This window comes from Telmatherina bonti (assembly GCF_933228915.1).
Source record: "Telmatherina bonti genome assembly, chromosome: 5".
NCBI classification, from domain to species: Eukaryota; Metazoa; Chordata; class Actinopteri; order Atheriniformes; family Telmatherinidae; genus Telmatherina; species Telmatherina bonti.
Window position 1 is genome coordinate 33178707 of NC_136623.1, and position 25446 is coordinate 33204152.

At 40.0% G+C, this 25446-nt stretch overlaps 2 protein-coding genes across 2 annotated transcripts; both read left to right on the forward strand.

Annotated features, from left to right (window-relative positions):
• Nucleotides 1-658: 658 nt before the first annotated feature.
• Nucleotides 659-19244, forward strand: fzd6 (frizzled class receptor 6). The gene is made up of 8 exons (XM_079240004.1): nt 659-797; nt 1949-2333; nt 10927-11123; nt 11215-11791; nt 11895-12314; nt 13927-14075; nt 14169-14531; nt 17465-19244. Exons 2-8 carry the CDS (start codon nt 2148-2150, stop codon nt 17616-17618), a joined length of 2046 nt encoding a protein of 681 aa, XP_079096130.1. The 5' UTR covers nt 659-797; nt 1949-2147; the 3' UTR covers nt 17619-19244.
• A 339-nt stretch (nt 19245-19583) lies between these two features.
• Nucleotides 19584-25385, forward strand: LOC306756516 (collagen triple helix repeat-containing protein 1-like). Its single transcript, XM_079241268.1, has 4 exons — nt 19584-19704; nt 22280-22498; nt 22584-22800; nt 25069-25385. The coding sequence occupies exons 1-4, from the start codon at nt 19594-19596 to the stop codon at nt 25209-25211; spliced, it is 690 nt and encodes a 229-aa protein (XP_079097394.1). The 5' UTR covers nt 19584-19593; the 3' UTR covers nt 25212-25385.
• The last annotated feature ends 61 nt before the right edge of the window (nt 25386-25446 follow it).

The window sequence follows — 25446 nt, forward strand, 5'->3', positions numbered from 1 at the left end:
TTCATGGCTCAAACATAGGCTTCTCATTAGACCCTACAAGAGAAAATGAGAAATAATAAACTAATAACCATTGTGGAGTACCTGTTGTGTTTACTTTTTTATGTTTTTGGGTTTTTTTTTCTTTTCAGCTTTCCTTTTGTTGAACTTTCTGTCATTATATATATATATATATATATATATATATATATATATATATATATATATATATATATATATATATATATATAGATAGATAGATAGATAGATAGATAGATAGATAGATAGATAGATAGATCGATCGATCGATAGATATACATGAGATGCTCATTTTCCATAATTTAGTTTTTTTCAATCAATTAAAATCTATTACAATTCTATGTACAATTTAATTTATATAACTTATTTTGTAAGTTTGTAGACAATGTATCTTCCCTGGGGAATGACACATCTTTTTGACACATTTGTATTTAATTAACATTAGAGAAGCCTAGAAGGTCCGATGTGGAGAAATAACACCTTTTGTGTAATTTAAAAATATTATTTACACTCATTTTAACAGAAACTTGACAAGGAAGCAACGTGACCTTAAACTTCGTTTTTAATGCACATATTAGGCTATTTGCGTTTAAAGTCTCTCCTTTAATAACACACACATTTCCGACTGCACGTGAAGGCAGCTGCAGTTGATGGCAGCCGGACAGAGACGCTGGGACGGAGCCGGAGCTTACCGCAGGAAGTATACTATCAAATTACCTACAGAACCTCTCCGACAAGTACCAGTGTAGCCAGCTTATATGGAAAGTCTTTGGAAGTTGGAGGTAAGTATTTATGTTTCGTGTTTTTAGACCCCTGGTTTGTTTGTTTCTACTTTTTTTTCTATGGAAGTTGAGTCGGGCCCCCGTCCCGCAGCAACCACCGAGGCGCGGATGTTGACTGTCCTCTCTGCCCGCTGTCGGTGTCTGTCTTACGGGACAACGTCTGTCCTGCCCACGGTGCACGGAAATATTCTTAAAAGTACTTTAAACCTAGATGAACTAAATTGTCAAAGTGTAAACGTAGTTACTTTGTTGTTAGTGAGCAGTACGTGTCTTCATGTTGACAAATGTTGTAGAAAACTATTAATTATGCAATTTTTTTTGTCTTCTGTCTTTAAAAATGTGCTTGCTAAAGTGTTTATGTTAGCTGTAATCTGGCAGGAGTTGCAGAATTAGTTATTTTGGCGAATTTTTGAAAACTTTCAAGCCTCTAGTTGTTGGACGGTACATATTTACCACAATATGCAGCATCATCTGGATTTAAAGCAACCATGTGACAAGACCTTTAATCTGCATGAAAACTATACTTAGTTAAAAACAGCCTAAAACAAATCAAATTTTATTTTTAAACCAATTTGCATATGCCAGAAGTAACCAGAAGTTTTATCAGATGAATTTAGCCTGCACGGCCCCATGTGAACTCATCATTACAAAGTTAAACTTACTGAAAGTTTGCTTTTATGGAAAGCAAGATATCATAGAGAAGGCATTTCTTTCTGTCAGGCTTTCAAGACTGTAAGCTGCTGGTAATATAAGTGTGTATGTGGCACTCTTGACACTTTAATGTGAGGTTTAATGTGCACCAACAAGCTGAGACCTATTCTAGTAAATCAGCTATGATCTTTAGCATTCCCCACCCTGTCTTAGTGCATGCACACAAAGTTTGCACAGGATCTGACTGGATTTTGCTCCATTAATTCTATCTGACTGATGTAAATAAATACCACTTTTCCACCTGGATCTTGAGGACCTCAAGGGACCTTAGAGTTGTGCAATAATACAGAGTTATGATAATGAATTGTCTAAGAGATCAAATATATGGCGTTATCTGGTTTTGTGGCACCTGTGAAAAAGACCAACGAAAAAAATTCTTCCCATTTGGGATTCCTACAAGATAAATATATTAGATTGACTCACAGTTATCTATTTTTCAGGAATGTGGAGGTCCTACCTGCAATCCAGATGCACATGCTGACCGATGACAAGAAAACTTTACCTGCTGCAACATGAGATGTCTCCAGGAGAGTTGAACTGTGGATGACAGCGTGAGCCGAAACGAGTCACCCTTCAGAGCCAAAGAGAAGCTTGTTGTAGTGAAAATAAAAGCACATTTTCTCCCAGTCAGCTGCTGCAATGCTGATGCCAGGACCACTTTGGGTGTGCCTGGCTCTGATATGGGTCGCAAGCTGCAGTGCCCACAGCCTGTTCACCTGTGAGCCTATCAGAGTGCACTGGTGCTTAGGGATGCCCTACAACATGACTTTCTTTCCCAACATGATGGAGCACTATGATCAGGATATTGCAGCCAGGGAAATGGAGGTGAGTCCTCACAACAATTGGATAATATGCTGTGATATTTAAAGGTCTGATCCATTTATTGCTCATTCATTTCTTTCAACCCTTTATTGATTGAAAGGTCAAGTGTGTTACCAATCTATTCCTGCCTGTATTTGTGCATTATTTTGACAATCAATCCAGCAACATGCTGGAATGACAAAGACTTTACAGATAAAGTCCATATATATTACATTTATAAGGCTCAATTTGGAATTTCTGAGTGTCTTTTGTGGTAATGCAGCAAATCTATACTGAAAATAATGTTACAGGGTCAAAGACCTGCTGAAAATGTTCTTATTACTCTTGGTTTCTATAGAAACTTGTCATGAACTTGATAGGTGGTTGGCGAAAACGACAAGTTTGAGGTTTAGACAGGTTCACTATCTTAAAGCGAGCTACAAAGCAAAATTTCACAATGCTTTAACAGTTTATGTTGGATGTTTTCACCGTAATAAAGCCATAAAATCACCCCCAAACTGCAGCTGTGATGATGACGACGATGATAATGCTCTCACAGAAATGAGCTCCGAAACTATCAGGGTTACTGAAGGGGTTAAAAGCAGAGACGCCCCTCACACAGAAACCGGTGTCATAAAATCAACATTTACATGTTGTGTGTGCCTGCAGCGTGACCTAAGAGCCCTGCTGAGCTCATTCTGATTATTATATTTTTTAAATCCTTCCCTTATCTCAAAATAGTCGCCACATTGGATTAATGCCAGATTTGTTACATTAATGCAAAACGATGACATTAAAACTGCTGAGCTTCACTCTCCTCAGATTTCTACAAATGTCATTTCATCAGCGTCATGGATGAAGAGCAGTCTTTTTTATTGCCTTCCTACCTTAATTCATTCATTTATTTTTTATACTATTTTTTACATTGGTCCAATTCCAGGTCATGGGGAAGTTGGTGCCTATCCCAGCATCATTGAGCAAGAGGCAGGGTACACCCTGGACAGGCCACCAGTCCATCATGTCATCTATTTCTCATGAACATTTTCTTTCAACACTTCCATCAGTCGTCGTTTAGTTTGGTTTTTTTTTAATATTAGGAAGGTTCCTAACTGAGTGAAATGACCTGGAAGAGCTACTTAAATTGTCTAAATCTTAAAAAAGGGAGCTACAGTACCTCCTTATGTATTGGAAAGGTTGGAGCATCCCTAAAGAAGTGTTTGATTAGGTTCGTTATAAACACTGAATTAGTTATTTTTCTTTCCTTCCTTAATTATGAACTTTAATAATGAAGCAGAATTAGACAAAATGTCAAAGATGTATTTTTCATCTTTAGTGTCATCTTTAGTACTTTGTGTGAGTTTGGTTAGGCTCTCATAAAAGATGCGCTTTCATCTTTTCTCTAAATCCTTCTGAATTTCTGCTACGACCTCTCCTTAACCCCATGACGATTTCCAGTTTAGAAGAAAATAAGAATATTTTTATTTACGTTTCATTTGGATCTTAAAATTGAACAAGTATATGAAATACATTTCGCAGCTGTTGAGGTCATAAACAGCTGTAAATGTGAGGGGGATAGTGTCATCTTCGATTTGGACCAAAAAAAGAACTGAAAATGGCGACTTGTTCTGCACTCAGAGCTAAAATAAATAAATAATTCAGATAATAAAATGTTTTCTCCAACTTACAGGATCATATATGTTGTCTTGCTAATGAGTTCTTAGAAAAACATGTAACAACATTTATGTTTATTCATGGAGAGTTTTAGATAAAAGAACATGAAGCAGGGTCATGTATGATGGAAGGAATCATATGGTGGTTAAATCATTGTGATAACATGTTAAATGCCTTCGGTATCTTTGTATGTGACCCAGTAAAAAAAAAAACTGCTTGTGAGCATCATGTGTGTGCTCCAGTGACAAACTGGTCAGATCAGATCTGACTGAGTTCAGTAGGATTTCATCTGTATCCATCTGTGCTGTTCTCACTTCAGTGAAGGATTATGGCGTGATATCCTCCCAAATCTCACAGCGCGTTTCCCTCGGCAGTGATGCAATGCGTTTGCCATGTGCTGATTGGTTGGGAGTCGACTGGAGCAAGTTGAATGACTGCAGGATGTTTCATCCCTAAAGAGGAGGAAACGTCAAACAATAAAGGCAGTAAATAACTAGGAAATAGCAAAAAAACAGCTATTTTTAACACTCATTCATTCTACCCCAGATCAGCTCTTTATCATGCACGTCTTTACTGCAGCTGAAGGACCTCAGGTTTGCTTCCCATAAACTGGCAGCAAATAAACTACAACAGCATAGTTGCAGGAACACAATCACAGAAGTGGTTCTGATCAGGCATCAGATCTGTTCAAGTTGTTATTCTTTCAAGCTCTATTTGACATTATCATTTTTTCCATGCATGCATGACTGGGTGGTAACCACATTTCCCACTGACTGAGATAAGAATTACTGCTGTAGATTGGCTAAGAATAGCCCCATCTATTGTTATGAGAAATGTGCATCGTGCAAAAACAGCACTTTGCCTGCTTAGATCAAAGCCCTGAATCCGTCTTTCTCCATAACACTCAGCAGAGCCACGTCTTCGGCTGTTTGGGCTGTAATAGTGTTCTCAGGCTTTTTGTTTTACCTGAGGGTGTGAAGGGTGTTTTTCTGGTCTAAAGCAAGTTTAAGAGTAAAGGTGGTGCAGCAAAGTACTGGTGGTTGCTACCATCCAGCGCTCGCTTGCAGACTGCTGGTCACCAACCACTGGTGACGGGGGACATGATCCCAACATCTACATCAGGGGTGTCAAACTCCAGCCCTCAAGGGCCGGTATCCGGCAGGTTTTTGTTGTTTCCGTTTACCAACGCAGCTGATTCAAATCAAATGCATCCAGCAGCTTCTTGTCAACCTGTTTTTAAGTTTTGGTCATGTGTTGGAGCATGGAGACAACAAAAACCTTCAGGACACCGGCCCTCGAGGACTGGAGTTTGACTCCTGTGCCATGTGCAATGCTCCTCTACATGTAGAGGAGCATTGCACATGGTATGGCTGTGACGATATGCTTTTGTCCCGATTCGATTCCGATTTTATTGGGGTACGATTCGATTTCAATCGCGATTCTCACAATTCTTCGATATTGCTGATTTTTGTAGATTAAAAACAACAAAAAAAATTGTACAAAACTTCTTTTTGCTTGTTATTCAATTAGGAAAAATCAATACAGTAACCAGACCATCATTCTGCTGCTATAATTCACAGGAAGACAAGTAAAAAGATCATTGAAGATAATAAAGAATGACCAAAAATTAATAATGGATTATTTTTATTAGCTGAAAATAAAAAGGATTTTTTAACAAAAAAATTTATTTTAAAATCGTGAAGCAAAAAATCCTGATATTCGATATTTCGCTTAGATTTTCCCACCCCTAGCACATGGTGTGATGTGCTTAATTTAGCTGGTTATACATGGCTGTGACATCATCTAGTCAGTATAGCTGATGTTCCCCCACCTATTCTATTCTATTCTATTCTATTCTATTCTATTCTATTCTATTCTATTCTATTCTATTCTATTCTATTCTAATCCTTTTCTTTTCTATTCTATTCTATTCTATTCTATTCTATTCTACAGTCATTTAGCAGACGCTTTTTTCCAAAGCGACTTACATATGAAACCTAACAGTGGTTTTCTAAAAACAACCAAAAAAAAAAAAGAATAATTCAAGCTCAACAACTTTCTTTTCAGGCAAACAATCATTTCTTAATATGGAAATTCAGCTACATTCAGCTTTTATTTTGGGACTGTTTTACTGCTTTGTTAGTGTTATATGCTGTGTTATTGATCATTGCTCTGTGATGGCGGTGACACTTTGTCTAATGTGTGTGAAAACCAGGTGCTGTCTTACGTCTCCTCAGCAGGGAAAACTGTATTTCTAGCAGCTCCGTCTTTTGTGCCGGCATTCCTGAGGGCTGGGGTTTGGGTTACACACATGCAGTGTCAGGAGTTTGGGGCATGAACAGAGATCTGTTGAAGGACTCTTTTGTGTGTTGTCTGGCAAAAGGTGTAGGCTTCTTATTTCTCAGCAACTTTGGCCACAGGCTAGTCTGTCCACTTTGTTGTCAGGGGTCTTTGATTCCTGCAGAAAGAGGGGGGTTGGGGACACACCCAGTACCACACAAAGCCTACTGCACATACCACAATGAGTATTCTCTGTCTGTTAATAACTCACCCATTTCCCCTGTACGCAGTTTAACTTGCATGCTCCTATCTCCCAGGTGACCAGCTTACACTCTCTGGCGAACTTTCAGCTCTCTCTTTGAGAGTGTGTGGTGATGTATCACAAAGCCCAGATGCTGCTGCTTTATTCTGGCTTCGGACCAGACTTTCAGTGCAGTTCTCCACAGTAACAGCACCCGTTTCATCTAGTTTTCCAGCACTGGAAACGGAAAAGTGTGAAGTGTTAGAATATAAAGAGGAAAAAGAGACTAATTGACGTGTAAAGGACAGGGAACACTAGAGGGTCTTAAAAGTTGGAACAGAAACTTCAGAAAATGACATTTAATCCTTGAAGTAGGATTTTGCCTTTAAGAGCCAATCAGCTCAGGTTTTACTTCTGATCCAACCTGAAAGTTTCTGAAATGAGAGTTTTTATAGTAACGGCTGCAACGCAAATAAAGGTCAGATTGTTGAGATGTGAGGGGTTCAGAGTTAAGGACCTCCGCAGGAGAGAAAACAAGGACGCTTACTGTCAGAGGGGCGATCTTAGGCCTCAAATTTGTTTGACTACTGGCAGGCTGGATTTCAGGAAAAACAAGGGAAACACTGAAGACACTGTTCTCTGGTATATGTGTGTGTTTTGTGTAGAAATATTAACGTTTAGTCCAACAGTGGCCTGTTTTAGTTATGAAAGCTCGATGACAGTTAAACCCAAATTTTTTATGATTAGATTTTGTGACAGCATGTTTGTAGGCAGATGTGTGACTTATTAAAGCTCTGACTTGAAATTAAAACAAAAACACGTATTTCTAAAACCACAAAGAACCACATAAAGTTGACGGCATACGCAGAGAACGGTGGGATTTATAATCATGAATTGGTAAGCTGGAGTGACGTTATCTTCGCTGTGAAATCCACATAATATTCCTCTTCAACAGCATTCCTGTGAAAAGCTCTTTGCATTTATTTCACTGTTTCCAAAAGGCCGTGCACTCATTTCCTGCCATCCATACGGCCCCCTCCCTTCTCCATCCACAAGCTTTTGAACAGTGTGTTGAAACAGAAGAATATGGTTTCCAGCCAGTGAATGGGCGGCTTTGTGCGGCGTAGAAAAGAATGGCGCAGCTTAAGAAAATATATTTCAGAAGGAAACAAAGTTGACCTGTAACTCATCACGACTCCCTGCTCAGATCGTTTATAAAAGAAGATAAGAGATTAATTTATTCCCTCCCCGGTGAGAGAAATGTGAGCAGGCAGGTTTTTATGTGGCGGGTTTTTGCTGGCCTGTTAATCATCCTAAAAGCCGCTTTTCTTGTGGTGAACTTCAGGTGGAGTTGTTAAGTTTTGATTTATTTATGGTGGCTCAGTCTGTGCAAATCCTTTTTGAGAGCAGATTGTATACCAAATAACACACTCCTCATATCCCAGGCCTACCTTTAGCTCTTTAACTCCTTTCAGACATGCATGGCTTTGTTTTAATGGCAACTTAAAGTGTCACCACCACATGTGCAGTGGCAGTAGTAGCACAGTTACTTCAAACATGGCACAAAAACTGGATAATTTAGGCAAATAATGATGCAAATAATTCCCAGATGGGAAATTCAGCTCTGCAACTGATCCATCTGTAGATCTGCCATGATTCAGCGCCTGAGCAGCAGCAGCTGTGGAGGTTAACTACCCCAGCAGCTGGGGGTGCAAACAGTGGTAAACCTGGAGGTTTACCTCTGTTTGCTCCCTGGGGACTTAAAACCAGGTTTTCCAGACACAATCCCACTTCTGGGGGACATCGGTGAACTGGTAACCACTAGGCTACAAGTATCCCTGTGTGATTGACATCACTCTCAATGACCAGCTACAGTTGTGCTCATATGTATTCATCCCCTTTCATTAAAGAAAAGGCTGCATTTACAACAGTCACTCAAATAACTGGAGAAAAAGGAACAATAACTAAAAATTTGCAAAAATATAATTTAGTAATATAAGAAACTGTTTTTTTTTTTTTTCATTTAGCTGATTTTAAAAAAGGAAAAAAAAAACAAAACATACAAACAAATTGGTCCTGGACAAATTAGAGCACTTTTCTGTTGAACAGTGGGACAAAATACCTGTCAACAGGTGCAGAAGTCTGACTGAGAGGAACAGAAAACACCTGACTGGAGCGGAAACATTAAAGGATTGTTCAACTAATTATTAGTTAATGAGTTATGTAATATGTAATAAATCATCTTATTTGTTGGTTTTCGTTTTAGAAAAAATATTTCTATTGAAGCAGAATTGGAAAATAATGTAATGATTTTCACATTTTTATTTATTACTTTAGTAAATTTCAGCTTATTTTACAGGCAGCTGTTTTTTTCCCTTCTTTAATGAAAGGGTATGAATAAATATGAGCACAACTGTGTGTATGTGAATCAAGGAGATTATTACAGTAATCTGATCACTCCCAGATATCAGACTTTTTTGGTCATGTAAAAAAGCTCAGTGTTTTATAAAAGCATTTATCTGAGAATGTCTTTAATATATTCAGGAAAGGTTGGTGTTGTTACATAATAACTGAATGAATATCAAATCATATTGGATTTATTCGTATCAAATCAGGCTGTTGTGAATCAGTCAATTCAGGAAAATCAGGATGAATCTAGTTTTATTCTATTTTATTTGTAAAAGTGAATCAAAACAAAATGGTGTTTGATCAGAATGTTTTCTGTGGGAAAAGACTAGGGGTGGGAAAATTTAATCGAAAAATCGATTTTACTTCACAATTTTAAAATCGATTAAAAAAAAAAAAAAAAATCAAATTTTTAGTTCAAATAATTAAAAAATAATCCATTATAACATTTTTGTCTTTTTTTTTTTTTTTTTTTTAATTATTTATTGATCTTTTATTGTGTGTTTTTGGGCATTATAGCAGCAGATTGATGGGATGGCTAGGGTGTTGTTTTTCCTACTTGAAATCAAGAAAAATGACCAGTAAAAAAAAGTTTTATACATTTTTTTTGTTTTTAATCAACAAAAATCAGCAATATTGAAGAATTGTGAGAATCGCAATTTAAATTGAATCGGCACCCAAAAAAATCGGAATCAAATTGAATCGAATCAGGAAAAAGCATATTGTCACAGCCCTAAAAAAGACTGAATCCTTATGTATTGTTTTTATATCGTATTGTGATCAAGCACAGCGCGCAATGCTTGTTAGCTTTATTCATTGATTTTGCATCAACCTGCGATTTAAAAAGTTGTTCATCTGGACTTTTGAGGGCTTTTGTGACATCTGACAAACAGTAGGGACAGAAGAGAGCGTGTCCTCAGGTGAAACAACGCCTACACTGACATTGTTTTAAGAATACCTACTGTTCTTTATGCTAAAACATGCACTACGGAGACGTTTCCAGCTGCTTCCATGACCCGCCATATTTGATCTAATTGCTGTGTTCTGTTCACTGCGTTGTTGATAAGGTTCATTTATTCATTTTCTATATGTCTTAGTCCTGGGGGGTCCAGCTACGGTCCACAATCCTGCAAGTTTTCCATCAATTCCTGCTCCAACACGCCTGACTCAGATTAAGCAGCCATTGTGCAGAACTTCATTGGATCCATTTAATGGAAGCCAGATGTGTTGGAGCAGGGATACATGGAAAACCTGCAGGACATGGGCCCTCCAGGACCAAGTTTGGACACCCCTGTTTTAGTACAATTAAAGGTTGCAGGGAAGCTGCCTATCCCAGCATTAATCAGCCTGGATAGGTCACCAGTCCATCGTCGGTGTAGATGACATGATCATAGAAAACATAGATTCTTTACGGACTCTAATGAAATACCTTACAGATCCGGAATAAATGAGAAATATATCACACAAGCGGTCACTCATCGCTTGCACAGACAGATAACATTAATGCAGCATGAAGACTGATGTCTAAATGACTGACTGCTGCTGCACAGAAAGACATTATAATTATAAATAACACGTTTGAAAATGTCTCATTCATGACCTAATTTCTGTGTTCATTCAAAGAGTTTATACACGTGTTTTGTTTTTTAGGTTTATATTGCAGGTGTTTTCATGGGTTTGCACGACAGCAAATCCACAACCTGTTGACGCTGCTTTCTAAACTCAACACATAAACATCAGATCCCTCAGTTCAGACAGTAAATATCTGCAAAAATAATAAAAAAAACATTTCCAAAATTCTCAAAACAAAGTTGAAATGTAATCTAACCCTTTCTGTTTATTGCTTCATGCTGACCTGCCTGGTTGTGAAGTTTGTGTCTGAACGTTTCAAATGTGACTTTATAAACCTTCAAGGAGCTCAAGAGACAGGTTGTTGTGTTGGTAGATAACTTTAGTCAGCTAAATCTCTCACTATCAGCAAATTTATTCAAATCAAATCTTTCATCTCTTCCATATCAGCCATTCATGCCGCTTGCAAAGCTGCAATGTTCTCCAGATGTCCACCGCTTTTTGTGCCGAGCTTTCATCCCAGCGTGTGTCGGGGAGAGCATGGTGATCCGTCCATGCAGGCAGGAGTGTGAGACTGTCCTGTCTGACTGCGAGGAGAGCATCCGCATCTTTGGTGTCGCCTGGCCTCCGGAGCTACAATGTGATAAGTAAGAAAACATCCACAGGAAGAAATTTACCTTCCCACTCTGGCTCAGAAAGACATTCCCACTCTGCCAACTCATCTTGTTGTTGTTATAGATTGGAGTCGTGTTACTTAGGTGACTCTGTGCTTCATGCAACCACCCCGATGACCTCCTCATCGCCTAAGAGAGACCTTGGCTTCTGGTGCCCACTGCAGCTGAAGACCAAGCCCGGTCTTGGCTCATCGTTCCTGGGTGCCCAGGACTGTGCACCGCCTTGCTCCAACATGTACTTCAAACCGCACGACATTGAATTTGCCAAAAACTTCATCGGCGTGTTGTCCATCGTCTGCCTGGCCGCCACGCTCTTCACTTTTCTCACCTTCCTTATTGATGTAAAGCGCTTCAGATACCCAGAGCGGCCCATCATCTTCTACGCCGTCTGTTACAGCTTCGTTTCGCTCATGTACTTCATCGGTTTCCTGCTGGGGAACAACGCTGCGTGTACCAAAGCATCCTACCCTGCAGGTGTGGACACTGTGGTGCTGGGCTCGCAGAGCAAAGGCTGCACTCTGCTCTTCATGCTTCTCTACTTCTTCACCATGGCGGGTATCGTCTGGTGGGTCATACTCACCATCACATGGTTTCTGGCTGCTGGACCAAAGTGGAGCTGTGAAGCTATTGAGAAGAAAGCAGTAAGTTAAAGTTAGTCAGAGTAAAGCAGAGACATTAAGTCAATACGAGCGACTTTTTCTTTCCCAGTACGATGATTTATTATATTTTGTCCTCCGTCTTTAGGTTTGGTTCCACTCTGCCGCTTGGGGCATCCCTGGGGCCCTGACGGTCATGCTGCTGGCTCTAAACAAAGTTGAAGGAGACAACATCAGTGGGGTTTGCTTTGTGGGGCTCTACGACCTGGACGCGTTGCGGTACTTTGTTCTGGCACCACTGTGTGTGGGTGTCATAGTGGGCCTCTTCCTCATCCTGGCAGGGATTGTTTCTCTCAACCACGTCCGGCAGGTGATCCAGCATGACGAAAGGAACCAGGAGAAGCTGAAGAAATTCATGATTCGCATCGCTGTGTTCAGCTGCCTCTACCTTGTCCCGCTGGTCACTCTGTTAGCCTGCTACACTTACGAACAGAGCTACCGGAGCACCTGGGAGAACACCTGGATCAATGACCGCTGTCAAGAATACAGCATCCCCTGCTCCTACAAGGTAACTCTGGCTTATTACAATGTGTTCACAAAGAACGAGAACACATGGACAAAGTTAAGAAAAAATGTGTTTTTATATAGAAATGCACTTTTGAGAGTTCCGATCCGATGCCGATATCTGAAACTTGAAGATCTGCCGATACCGATATTTGCCGATACCAGATGTGTTTATGTGAACATTATTGTAACTATGGTTATTATTGCTGTTATGACTGTGTAAGATTTCATTAGGTTGTAATAAATGACTCATCCTTTCTGAAGTTACCTCACCAATACAAATATAATAACATTACAGATCTAACAATTTCAACAATTTTTATTTTGATTTGGCACATTTTACCTAAATACAACTAGAAATGTGTGGTTTTGAAACAAAGATCTGGCTTTTAGTGTAACAAAAAATTTCACACTTTAACATTCAAGGCATTTATTTCTTTTAAAACCTGTCAGAATCATGTCATCAAACACATCTGCACTGGCTTGACTAGTGTGGTATCGGTACTCTTTTATTAACACCAGGTATGAGTACACACACATGGTATTGAGCCGATACTAATAGTGATATCGGTATCATCCTTTAATATATTATTAGACCTTTGTTCTGCGTCAGGGTATAAAATCAGGGCTTTCCTAGATGTTCAGAGAGGGGAAAGAGACCGCTCAGTCACTGAACAAAACAGCAAATTGAAGAGGTAAAACCTTAAACACTTCATGGTAAGATGTTGCGTCATCTCATCGTATACGAGTTCCTTCTTAAGTAAGAATATCACAAAGATCATTTTAACTAAAAGCAGAGAGGAACAAGAAGATGTAAATTAGGTTTAATATTAGGTTTTCATTGCTCGCACACAGACAACTTCCAGAGATTATTGGCTCCTCCGTTTCTGGTTGTAAATAAAAATTTGCTTTCCAAACTTTCATTTAAAGCTTTTTTTTTGTTCATTTTTCAATAAGCAGGAAGCATTGCAGTCATATATTTATGAAAGGTTATAATAAGACTTAAAGCTTTTAAAATTGATCATCAGTGGTTAAAACAAACAAAAAAATCACAATCTTTTTTCTGCTCCTTTTCAAGCATGGTGCTCTGTTTGTTTGTTTGTTTGTTTGTTTTTTGTTGTGTAAAGTCTTGTTTTACCCTTTTGTATGACCATGTGAGAAATTTTTTTTAAAAAAAAACACCAAAAAAACCATACAACTAGTCAAAAGAGTGACCCCACTAAACCCTGATTACACAGTAGCTTTTTTAATTTAAGTCTTTATTTTTTCAGGTTTCAGACAATTTGGTAACAGAAAAACTGAGCAACACATTACTTGTCACACTGAATATAGAAAAATGACAAGAGAAAAACCAAACCTGTGTCTAGATTTCAATGTGAAAAATGTTGGATTTCTAAGCAAATCTGAACCCTTTAACTCCAGTAAAGCAGCACTTTACTGTAATACATGTGCAACTGAGTCTGCTGGTACATTGTCTGAAGGAGCTCATCCTCTCGTTGGATGGAAGTGTCTGTGAAAAATGAAAGTCTTCATCTAATTTAAGCAAACAATTTGATTTGGTAATTTGCACTGAAAATCACAAGGAGCTTATTACCGTTTGCCCGTCTTTGTTTTAGCCTGCAGAGCTCGACCGTCCTGACCTCACCCTGTTTCTGGTGAAATACGTGATGACCCTGGTGGTCGGAATATCTGCAGTGTTCTGGGTCGGCAGCAGGAAGACCTGCTCTGAGTGGGCCTACTTCTTCAACAGGACCCGGAAAAGAGAGTGAGACCGCATCTCTTACCACTAATGGAGCGACACTGCAGTAATTCATCTGATCCGTTATTTGCTTTACTTCATTTGTTCTGTGATCCACAGTCCCATCAGCGAGAGCCGCAGGGTGCTCCAGGAGTCCTGCGAGTTCTTCCTCAAGCAAAACAGCCGCGTTCAACACAAGAAGAAGCACTACAAGCCCGGCTCCCACAAGCTCAAAGTCATTTCTAAGTCGATGGGCACGAGCACCTGCGTCATGCCCACCAACGCCAGCGGCAACCATGAGCCCCACGTGCAAGGCTCCCTAACCGACGCCTCAGTCAGGGAGCACCTGGACCGAGGCACCTCCAGCCGAAGCTCCAGGAGGGGGGAGCGGGAGCGGGAGGGGGGAGAAAGACGCAGCAAAGCGGGGAGCTCCAGTAAGATGAGCAGCCGCTCAGAGAGCGTCCACAAAGTAGCAGATGGAGGGTAAGATGACAACAAGACCCGATTATTTTGTTTTTAAAGTTTTTTGTCCGTGTTTTTGTGTGAAAACCAAGCGGCAACCTCCGGCGGTTAAAAGTGAAGCCTATACAGAAGTGCATAAAACTGCAGTTCCCCCTTCATCTTCTAGGGGCTGCAAAACAGAGCAAATCCCCATAGACTCCCATGTTAAAAAGACCAACTTCACGGCAGAAATAAACATGTTTACAGCCTGGTACAAAAACATTTTCGGTTTAATAGGTCAGGTTTACCTTCATGACAACTGTGGGAGGAGTGAATTTTTTTCTAACTCGCCCGTTTTAAAGTAATTTAATCTTGAAGTTCGGCAAATTTAGGGGCGTGTCCTTTTGATTGACAGGTACCGATATCTGGCTTCAAGTAATAAGAACGTAGAACAACTGCGGTTTTTAGCCAGTTAACAACGTGACTTAACTTTAGCCCGCTTACCTCTGTTAGCTGGTTAGCTCCTGTTATCTCGGGGTTAGCTCGGTTAGCTTTTAGCTACAGAAAGCTCGGAGTTCGCTCGATGTCAATCATCCGCCATGACGCTCACGGCTGCCTTCTCAGCTCCACCTCTTTGCCCATATTTGTATTTTCCGGACGAGACGACGCGCATCACTCTACCAACATGGTGATGGTAGGAACCGCCCACCGAGCTTCAATTCAGCTCTTCAGAAACCTACGGGTGACGTCACGGAGGCTCCGTCCATCTCTTTATATACAGTCTATGGTGAAAACACAAGCAGGTTTACTGATCCTTGTACTTTACAGGGGGATGTGCAATAGGATCCAGAAATATTTGGACACCGGCACAATCTGTTTTTTTTTTTTTCCAACAGCTGAAATTGCAGTGATATCCTGAATATAGGTTCAGAATGCAAACAACCATCCCCCCACCCCCCCCACCACCCCCCCCTCCTCCTACAGAACTTAATTACAGGTCATCCATATCAACATTGAAGACAAAATAAGGACAACCCTCATTTTTCGGGGCTGAAATATTATTACCAAAAAAAGGGTGCACCTCATTACTCCCTGACTTCCAGTGGTGATCTGTTACAAAAGTCAATTAACCAAAGCTTATCTGCAGAATGACTTCAGGGTCCAGCTGTGTAAACACAGTTCTACAGGCTTCTACCCCTTTTCTCCTCTCTGTAGTCCTGTGCACACAAGGCAGTCTCAGTCTGGTTCCAAGATGATGCAATCTGTGCGCTTTACTTCAAGAATCTCGATAATCTCATTTATTTCTGAGAACACCTCCTCGTCTCCAAAACACGAACATGCCTGAGCTGTTCTTCCTACAATCTGCCGTTTAAAAAGGACTGTAGCGCCGCGTTTTCTCGCTGTTCTGAAGCTTGTAAGATGTTTTTGTTTCTTCTTGTAAGTTACTCCGGATAAAAGCATCTACTTCTCCCAAAGGTGTCTATGATTAGATCGTTTTTACTTTTCAGAGCACCATAACAAAAAACTAGGTCCCCTGAGGCGCTTCTGTCAACCTCAGTCTGAAGTGCTGATGCGTTGCCATGCTGCCTTCCGTGTTTTACAGATCATGTAGTTTAGATCATCAGCCAGTCTGAGCTTTAGCTTTCAGTTTTTCTTCCCGTCATGAGAATGCTCGACTGGTTTTTCAAGGTGTTTTAAGGCAAATACCAGTCCGGCCCCATCGTTCCTGAAGCTGATGTGAATGGTTGGCACATTCTGCTGACCACTGTTTTTATGTTGGAGTCAGATAGTTATGTGTTTCCCTCCTGGAGATGGATTTTCTCTTGCTTATATTTCTTTCAAGAGATTCCTTATCCTTCACAAAGACGAGATTATCTGCTCCTCTACCTGGATGTCCAGGTATTAATATGTGGCGGGACTCGCAAATGATTTCCTTTTTTTTTCCAAAGAATGGATCCAATATTTCATTTGCACTCAAATGTTCATGTTCTCTGATTTCTATGATCAGATCACTTTCGCTTTTCAGAGCACCGTAAGAAAAAACAAGGTCACCTGATGAGCTGCTGTCAACGTTACTCTAAAGTACAGATTTGAAACGGTTTTTGTTTTATGTTGATAGACTGTGGAAAACCCAAAATTTGATGTGTGTGATTTAAAACACACATTTTTCTGAGTGTAAAGGTGTGAAACTTTCAGGTTTATTTCTCATCATTTAATCACAGATAAAAGTGATGAAATCAGCAGATACTATTTTTTTTCCAATTCAAAATTAGACAATTTTTGGCTCCAAAATGTCAATAAAGTTAAAGTGGAAGAAAATGTTTTACATTTAATGTTTCCAGATTAAGAGGGGAGTAAACTGATAAGGAAGCAGAGAAGGATGATTCATACATGTGCATGAATTTTAATTTTATTGGTGGTATTAAAATACATCATACAACTCTTCTCTCATTTGGATGTGAGACCCTTTAAAGCCCGATTTGAGAAAAAAATGGGAGAAAAAGGCAAATTTTAAAATCTGATGTCTTTATTTGACCTATTGACAAAATTAGTAAAAAGGACATTAACATTGTCATTGTATTTTTACCATTTATTATCATGTGATTGGTCAGAATTATCAGTGCAGTCTTCTGCTGACTGGTATCTATTGGGCGCCTGGATGCAAGTTTCCGTTTTAGTTTACACAACAGGGTTTTGAGCAAAGTTTCTACCACAAAGTGATGCAAAGGATCTCAGAACCTGTACTTATCAAACATGATGCATTTGGCTTTATAACTGGGAAATGTTTAAGATAAACATTTACAACAACACAGCGGTTGAATGTGCATCTTTTTAGCTAAACATTGTGGTTTGTGTCACTGGAGAAATTATGTTGGTCGCATTGGTACATATCAGGACAGTTCTTCACATAAAAGAAGCATATTTGTGCCCATAATTAATTAACTGCTATTAATTTGTAATGTGTCCTGATTTAGGGTGAGTCCGCTCTCAGAGGCCAGGCCAGTAGCTGGTGGACCGCTGCAGCAGCATCCGGCTGTTACCTTATCACACAGCAGCAACACCCAGGACTCAGACCACCAGATGGTGCATCCTGTTTCTGAGGAGAGCAAAGACCCAAAGGACATCTGATCCTTCCAGACTGCTTGTCCATTCATCTGTCCATCCTTGACACACTCACTCAAACTTAATGCTGGTCTGTGTGCACGTTAAGAGGTCACCAGTGAATGTTAATTACCAGCGAAGTGTGATGTCACAGACCAGAGTCTGTAAGATTTAATGCCAGAGTCACTGATCAGAGGATTTAGTTTGCTTCTGTGACGACTGGGTATTCCAGCTTTACTGTTTAAGGAGCGCAGCAGGATCCCAGCTATACGGCTACCAACGCTCATTCATGCCGTAGCAGGCATTAAGGTTTCTCTTCTATAGGTCAGAGTTTGAGCTACATATTATGCTTTCAAATAAACACAGTTTTTATGTAAATATTCTTTTTTTTTTATTGTAGAATGTAAGTCTGTCACTGAAATAGTCACAACACTGAGAATTGTCTTAGAAAGGTCATGATGTTACCAAACAGTGAATCCTCAGAAAAATCATCCTGTTGAATTCTTATTTAACGTCTTATTCTTTCATGATAGATGCTTTGTTTTCAGACATCATGTTGTCAACTTGTTGTTCTTTAAAAGAAAGAGGCTCTTAAACTTGATTGTTGTTTTTAAGAATGAGATGTCAATTTTTTTAACCGTCTTAAGTCTTTTTTTTTTTTTATTGCACATTTACATTTTGTGTCTAAGCATTTTCAAAGGCGCACCCACTGAATTTGGGTGAAACACAGCTTTGTAGTTGTAGGACTGCTGTGGGACTTATTGGTCCTCTTTGCAAAGATACAACCCAATATTTTAAAGAATTAGGGATCTGTGTAAAATGTAAATTAAAAAAATGAAAACAATGATGAGCAAATGTCACAAACTCATGTTTTTTTAATCAGTAGAATAAAAACAAGATGTTGAAACAGACATTTTACCATTAAATTGAAAATATTAGCTCAGTTTGAATTTAATGGCAGCAACACATCTCAGTAAAAGTTCATGCAGGGACAACTTAAAGCCAGAAAATTAAATTTGCACATATTAAAAACATCTTAAAAGCTTTAGATTAATTAGAAACAGGTCAGAAACATGACTGGGTATATAGAAGGAGCATTTCAGGGAGGCAGAGGCTCTCAAATGTAAAGATGGGCAGAAGTTTATTAATCTGCAAGAAACTGCATCTTAAAATATGTTTTAACACTTTCAGATCATTTCAAAGAATAAAGATCCACTTTCTACAGTGTCTAATATGAAAAGATAAAATAAGGAGGAGTCTCTGTACACAGGGGAACAAGGCTAGAATGTGTACTGTTTGTTCATATTTTACACAGCAGCCCAATTGTTTTGGAATATGGTTGTAGTTTCTTGTTTCTTTTTTTGAAAGTGCAGTTGTCTTATGGGTGTAATATAAATCCATAGATCTTGATCTATGAAACCAAGCTAAAAAAAAAAAATCAAATGGGTTTTGCACTATTTCTCATTACAAGCACAAACCACTAATTATTAGTCGTAAACAAATACAAATGACCATTTAAAGATTTATGTCTGTACAATTAATAACAGGAGTCATGTGATTTACTTGTATCTGTATCCTGCTGACATGCTGCATAAGGGATTAATTATTCCCTTAAATGTACTTTTATATTTTCAGGACATTTTCAGTAAGACAAAAGGGAATCTGTAGAAATGTCTGGTTTTTATGTTATCATGTTTGTTTTTAGACGTTTTTTGCATCATTGATGTTTTTACTTTAAGTTTTGAATAAATAAATAAATAAATAAATACAACGAGTGTGTGTGTGTGTGTGTGTGTGTGGTCTGTTATCCTTTCTATGCTCCTTGACGCGTCCACAGTGGACACGATGTGCCCACACAAATCTCACAGGGATGCCTTTCCTGCGCGTCAGACCTCTGGACGTTGACTGGCTCCTTCCTCCTTCGTCCTGCCCTCCTCTGGACTGTGAAGTGGCTGAAAGTGTCGCTTCGCATCTCACACAGAGCTTCAGTGTCTTTGGCATCATGTCTGCTCTCGCTGCCCGCCTGCTGCTTCTCCTCTGCGTGGCTCTGCCGCTCAACGGCGTGGAAAAGGTGAGAAGTAGAGGATACCGAAAGGATCCTGACGCAGACAAGGTAAGACGGATGTAGATCACCTTGAAGAAGTTAACTTTAGAAAAGTAGATTCAAGAAAATAATTGTCGTTTTTTGTTTTTTTTGTTTGGTTTTTTTTTTATTCAAAAAGTAACATTGAAACCTAAAAAAAAAAAACTGCTGAACCCACTGACCTTGATGTCTTCCTGCGCGCGTCTCATCCAACATTTATAACTGGTTAATTTGCATATTCCCGTCTCATCCTTGCAATGGATTTTCTCAGTAATAATAATAAGTTGTCATTTTATTTGTATGCAGGGCTGTGTGAAAATGTGCTTTCCAAAATGTGGCTGTTTCATTGCATTGCTTTGCACTGGTCAGTTGATTATTTTATCGTCCAGGTTTTTGTGTCTAAAACAGACTGACTGAAATATCTCTTGGGGGCGAAAATCCCCCAAACAGGAAGCTGGTGTCTGGTTCTTTCTGTCTGCCTTTCTTTGTTATTTTTATCTTATCTTATCTTATCTTTTTCCCATTAAAAATAATGTTTTTTTCCTGATAATTCTTCTATTTTGAGACTTTTTACAACTGTTTTGGTGTAAATAATGTTGTCAAGCACTCCCAAAATATGCTTCCAACTATTCCATCTCTGTTAGCTAATTAATTCTCAATAGTCCGTTTCTGGGGTGTGAAAGAGCATGTCTTTCCTTCAACTGAATCAAAAATGAAATTTGTGTTTATTTTCTTGGGGCTCCCCAGACTTTCAACCCCCCCCCCCCCCTCCCTCAGCGACTTCCAGTTTCATACCTCCTTTTCTAAAACCTTTGAACTCAAGCAGTTGCTTCTCATTTTTTCCAGCTCTGTGACCACATGTGAAGCATTAATAAAAACCATATTCTGTTACCATCTGTATCTAGTGCGCTGGAAATGATGCTGAAAAGCCCAACTGCACTAGACACTCCGGTGAGGGAAGATCTGCTTATTTGAACAGCATGGTAATTTTGCATCTTACCAAGACCTTTTGAATCAAAAACTTAAGCTTTCCAGCATATCCACCATTTGCATGATCCAGGAAAGCTCCATTGCTTGCTTTTGCTGTTAACTAATGCGTGAAAGTCCTCAGCACTTTAGGCCAAATGCAGCCTTTAAGCCTCCAGTTAGAGTAGAGGACTGCATATAGTCCGTCTGTATGGAGTGCAATTCGTACAGGCAGGCAGCATAGAAAAAAAAAAAGCATACTGGAAGTTAATATAAACGTCATCTGTGTGACTAAATGCACAAAGGGTCCATTCATTATCCTGATTTGAAAACTTTCCAAAAATCCAACCTTTTAATAAAACATCAAGACTTCCTCTTTCTCTTGCTTCCTTTCCACATTTTATAATCAACGAGCCAAAATGCATGGAAGTCTTTCAGCCCTTATTACCTAAGGAAAGATTCCATTTCTACTTCAGCACTTGCATACCTTAATTCTCCAGCTTGATCATAGACTTCCCAGCTTCCTTTCAGGATGATGTAAGGTCTCACATCTCCAGGTCTGCTGCAGTGTTAGCTGTGTAATGGCTAAAACAGACTCTCAGCTATCTGTTTCACAGCAGCTGACTGGGAAATACTGTAGTTCCCCCTGCTTTTAGAAATTCTTTAGCTTCACATATTCTGACTTTGCTTCAGGGATTTAAGTCAGGACAAGAAGTTGCAACTGAAGTAAAAGCTCTTTGTTCTCGTCCTCTTTTGGGCCTTTATGCCTTTTGGCCACATCCTCCTTTATAACCGCTCCACAGCTGCATGCTGAGGAAAAGGGCAGCAGTGACCCAGGAAAAACCCAGACCCAACTGCTTTTGGCATTCATGTTTGCCTCATGAGGGATGCACTTCTACGTGTCAGTTTATGCCTGCTGTCCTAGCGGTGGGAACGACTTACAAATCACCTAACCAAAATTAAAACCCATCTGCAACTAAAAAAAACCTTCCCCAGCTACTGTGTGCTGCAATCTGATTGTCAAGGATGTCTTTTTAAGGAACACATAACAAAAAAAGCCATTGAATTTTCATTGTGTGTGTCTCTTGTCTGTGGTAGCTTTTGGCTAACTTCCCTGTCTCTGCATGTCTGAGTCAGTTTTGAGTAAGATGCAGCATCTGTTTAAACATAGCAGAACATCCAAACAGGACAATGACTCACGCTGGGAGATGTGCTGCCAGATACCTACTCATTTTACCCACTGCCAGGCCTGGAGTTCCTCATTAACACATATTCTATCATTCATTAGCCGCGTGGCTTCCTGTTTGTTGATTCAGTGGCTTTGCTTTGGTTTGGATCACATCTGTTTTACACTTCCTTCAGCCTAATGGCATTGGGTTTGTTTATGTCATGTAGAAATGAGGTATAAACTTGCTTGTTGTGTGTGATGGTTGGATGGATGGCAGCATTGAGCTGTGTGTGTGTATGCAGCACAAACATGGATTTAACCCTCAGGGAGAGAGAGAGAGAGAGAAAAAAACTAACTAAAAATCAATGAAAACAGGAACTTTCATAACAATAGATTCTGTTGATTTTCCTGCATGCCTGTGTTTCATCGGCAGCTTTCACCCCTACTTCCCCTTCTCTGTGTTTTTCCCAGTATGGCAGCTGCATGCAAGGCCCAGCAGGCACCCCTGGTAGAGATGGTAACCCTGGAAGCAACGGCATTCCAGGAACGCCGGGTGTCCCGGGCCACGATGGTGCCAAAGGTGAGAAGGGAGAATGCATTAGTGAGATTTTCGAGGAGCCCTGGAGGCCAAACTATAAGCAGTGTGCCTGGAGCTCTCTGAATTATGGCATCGACCTGGGCAAAGTGGTCGTAAGTATCTCCATCATGGAAAACGAACATTTCTGTCACACATAAATGTTACACAAGAACAAACCGATTCCTTGCTGCGTTGTAGGACTGTACGTTCACCAAGCTGCGTTCAGACAGCGCTCTCAGAGTCCTCTTCAGCGGTTCCCTGAGACTCAAATGCAAGAACGCTTGCTGCCAGAGGTGGTACTTCACCTTTAATGGTGCTGAGTGCACAGGACCCCTGCCAATAGAGTCCATCATCTACTTAGACCAGGGAAGTCCTGAGCTCAACTCCACCATCAACATCCACAGGACCTCGTCAGGTAAACCTCAAGTCAGAGTATTTGTTGTGAAGTAACTAATCTGAACCCACAATGTACTGCTATCCGTCCGCTATGTGCCGTAAGACAACAAAGGAAGAGAACTTAGGTCTTAACTTTAGTTTTATGCTAATTAGTTCATCATTTGAAGGACATTAACAAAACCTACTTAATTTTATTAATAACACTCTTGTTTGTATCCATGTGACATTTTTAAATACTCACAGTGTAGGCAGGAAAAATAGGCCATTTGTAGACGTGAGACCAGTGGCTCCAAAGGCAGGACACCAAACGAGTTGAAAAGGTGCATTTTTTCCAAGGAGGAGTCACCAATAAATACTCACAGTTACTGGAGAAATTATATGCAGACTTATGAAACTGATGTACAAGGGGCAGTGAAACATAAAACCTACTGATGTGAGAATATCTTAGATTAAGTCTGCGCTACTACATGTAGAGTACCAGCCACGTATTACATGGGATGTAATGAGAAAGTGTGTCCAACCTTTGACTACTACTGTAATTCTGGAAAGATCAGCACCAGCAAAGGGAAGATAACAGGTTCCTGTTTTCCATGAGATGATACAACAGACCTGAGACTTTAAACATTTAAGTTTCTGTCCTGAAAAATGAGTTTTAAGAAGTCCACTGGATGTGTGACTCAGACAGGGTTAGGCTTTTTAACCACTTCAAACAGCATTCACTACATGGACATAAGATAATAGCTAAACTATAACAAATATTTAGAGAATTTGAACAAAACAAAAGGGTTTCTGGAATATTTTGCTAATAGCAACACTTGTTTATTTACACTAAAAGTGGTTGAAGCAGCCATGAAGCACAAGTCTTCACACCAGTACTATTAGTGTAGACAGGGTGCATTCAGTGTTAACATCTGTAGCTTGAAGCCTTTTTGGCTGTTTTTAGTTTTTCTATTCAATTCAATTCAACTTTATTTATATAGCGTCAAATCACGGCAATGCCATCTCAAGACGCTTTACAGATAGAGGGGAAAACATAATAAAGGCCAATTCATAACAGCCTATATAAGGAAACCAACAGATTGAGTTGAATCCAACTCAGTCTCCCATCCTGAGCAAGCACACTGGCAACATTGGGAAGGAAAAAACTCCCTTTTAACAGGAAGGAAACCTCCGGCAGAACCCGGCTCAGGACAGGCAGCCATCTGCCTCTGCTGTGTGGGGGGAAGAGGACAGAAAGACAACAGACAACAGGAACTGCTACTCCCGGCCAAGGAGACCTGCTGAGACAGGAGACATACATGTTAATGATGCAACACTGTTATTGGTGGGGGGGAATAAAGAGAGATAAAGAGAAAAAGAAAGAAGCTCAGTGTATCAGGAAATGTCCCTTAGCAGTCTAAACCTATAGCAGCATAACTAAGGGATGCTAACCATCCCTTTTTCTGTTGCATGTTGATACTTGTGTGATCAGTCAAGATCCTATATTAAAGTGATAAGCCATAACATGTTTATTTGGTTTGATTAAAATCTTAATATGAGTTTAATGGGGTCTGCATGGTGGCGTAGTGGTTAGGCCTCACAACAAGTAGTAAGCTGGTTTGATCCTCGTCTGGGGCTGCAAGCGGTCTTTCTGTATGGAGTTTGCATGTTCTCTGGGTTCTCCGGCTTTCTGCCACTGTCCAAAGACATGCATGTTAGGTTAATTGGTTACTCTAGATTGGTAGTGTGGTTGTTAGTCTCTGTGTGGCTCTGCGATGGACTGGCCTTTCGCCCAAAGACCGCTGGGATAGGCTCCAGCTTCTCTGTGAACCTTCATCAGATTAAGCGGTTAGGAGAGTGAATGAATGAGTTTAACGGGACTCTCATTTAAATACCCTGAGCAGCGAGCAGGCAGAGCTTAGCACAAAGACTGGAATCAAGGGAAACGGCTCTGCAGAACTAAGCATAACATCCCACCTTTACATCAAACAGTGAATCATACAGGCAGAAACAGGCTGGCGTCTCCACTCTGCTTCAGTCGTTTTCCAAAGCCGACTACCGAGGGCAGCTTCATACTTAAAAAGAAACCATCTTGTGATCTTCTGATTCTTTAAAGCTGATCCTTAAATTGCTTAAGCGCCGTGCAGCAGGCTTGTTATTTAAGGTTTAAAGGACCGCTGCTCTTTCCAGTTAATTTTAGGAACTTCACCACAGCGTCAGAAAACAAATCAATTACCACCGTCCCTTTCAGCAGTCGGCCCCAGAAATTCATCACCCCTGTCCCTTTTTGTTTGTTTTTCCTTTGCAGTTGAGGGGCTGTGTGAGGGCATAAAAGCAGGATTGGTGGACGTGGGGGTGTGGGTTGGAACCTGCGCCGACTATCCCAGGGGCGACGCATCTACAGGCTGGAATTCTGTATCCAGGATTATCATTGAGGAACTGCCTAAATAAGGAACAAAGGGAACATGAAAGGGAGGCTGCTGTCTCTGTAGTCTAGCAGTATGTCATCTGGCCCTCCAAAATGATCAGGTATGATTTGCTGAGGCGTCACAGCATCGCTGATTGTAACTTGAATGTTTTTGTGATGTTTAAATACTATTCTAGTTGACAGTCCTGTAAACGGAAATCCTGTTCTGTCTGCTAGAAATAAACTTTGTACTGTAGTGTTGTCTGCTTGTGTGATGAT

Excerpts from the sequence above, each read along its gene's own strand:
- LOC306756516 (XM_079241268.1), top strand. The coding sequence starts at position 19,594 with ATGTCTGCTCTCGCTGCCCGCCTGCTGCTTCTCCTCTGCGTGGCTCTG. Across the intron at positions 19,705-22,279 it reads AGGATCCTGACGCAGACAAG|TATGGCAGCTGCATGCAAGG; the intron begins GTAAGACGGATG and ends TGTTTTTCCCAG. Across the intron at positions 22,801-25,068 it reads CATCCACAGGACCTCGTCAG|TTGAGGGGCTGTGTGAGGGC; the intron begins GTAAACCTCAAG and ends TTTCCTTTGCAG.
- fzd6 (XM_079240004.1), top strand. The coding sequence starts at position 2,148 with ATGCTGATGCCAGGACCACTTTGGGTGTGCCTGGCTCTGATATGGGTC. Across the intron at positions 12,315-13,926 it reads GCATCCCCTGCTCCTACAAG|CCTGCAGAGCTCGACCGTCC; the intron begins GTAACTCTGGCT and ends TCTTTGTTTTAG. Across the intron at positions 14,532-17,464 it reads CACAAAGTAGCAGATGGAGG|GGTGAGTCCGCTCTCAGAGG; the intron begins GTAAGATGACAA and ends GTCCTGATTTAG.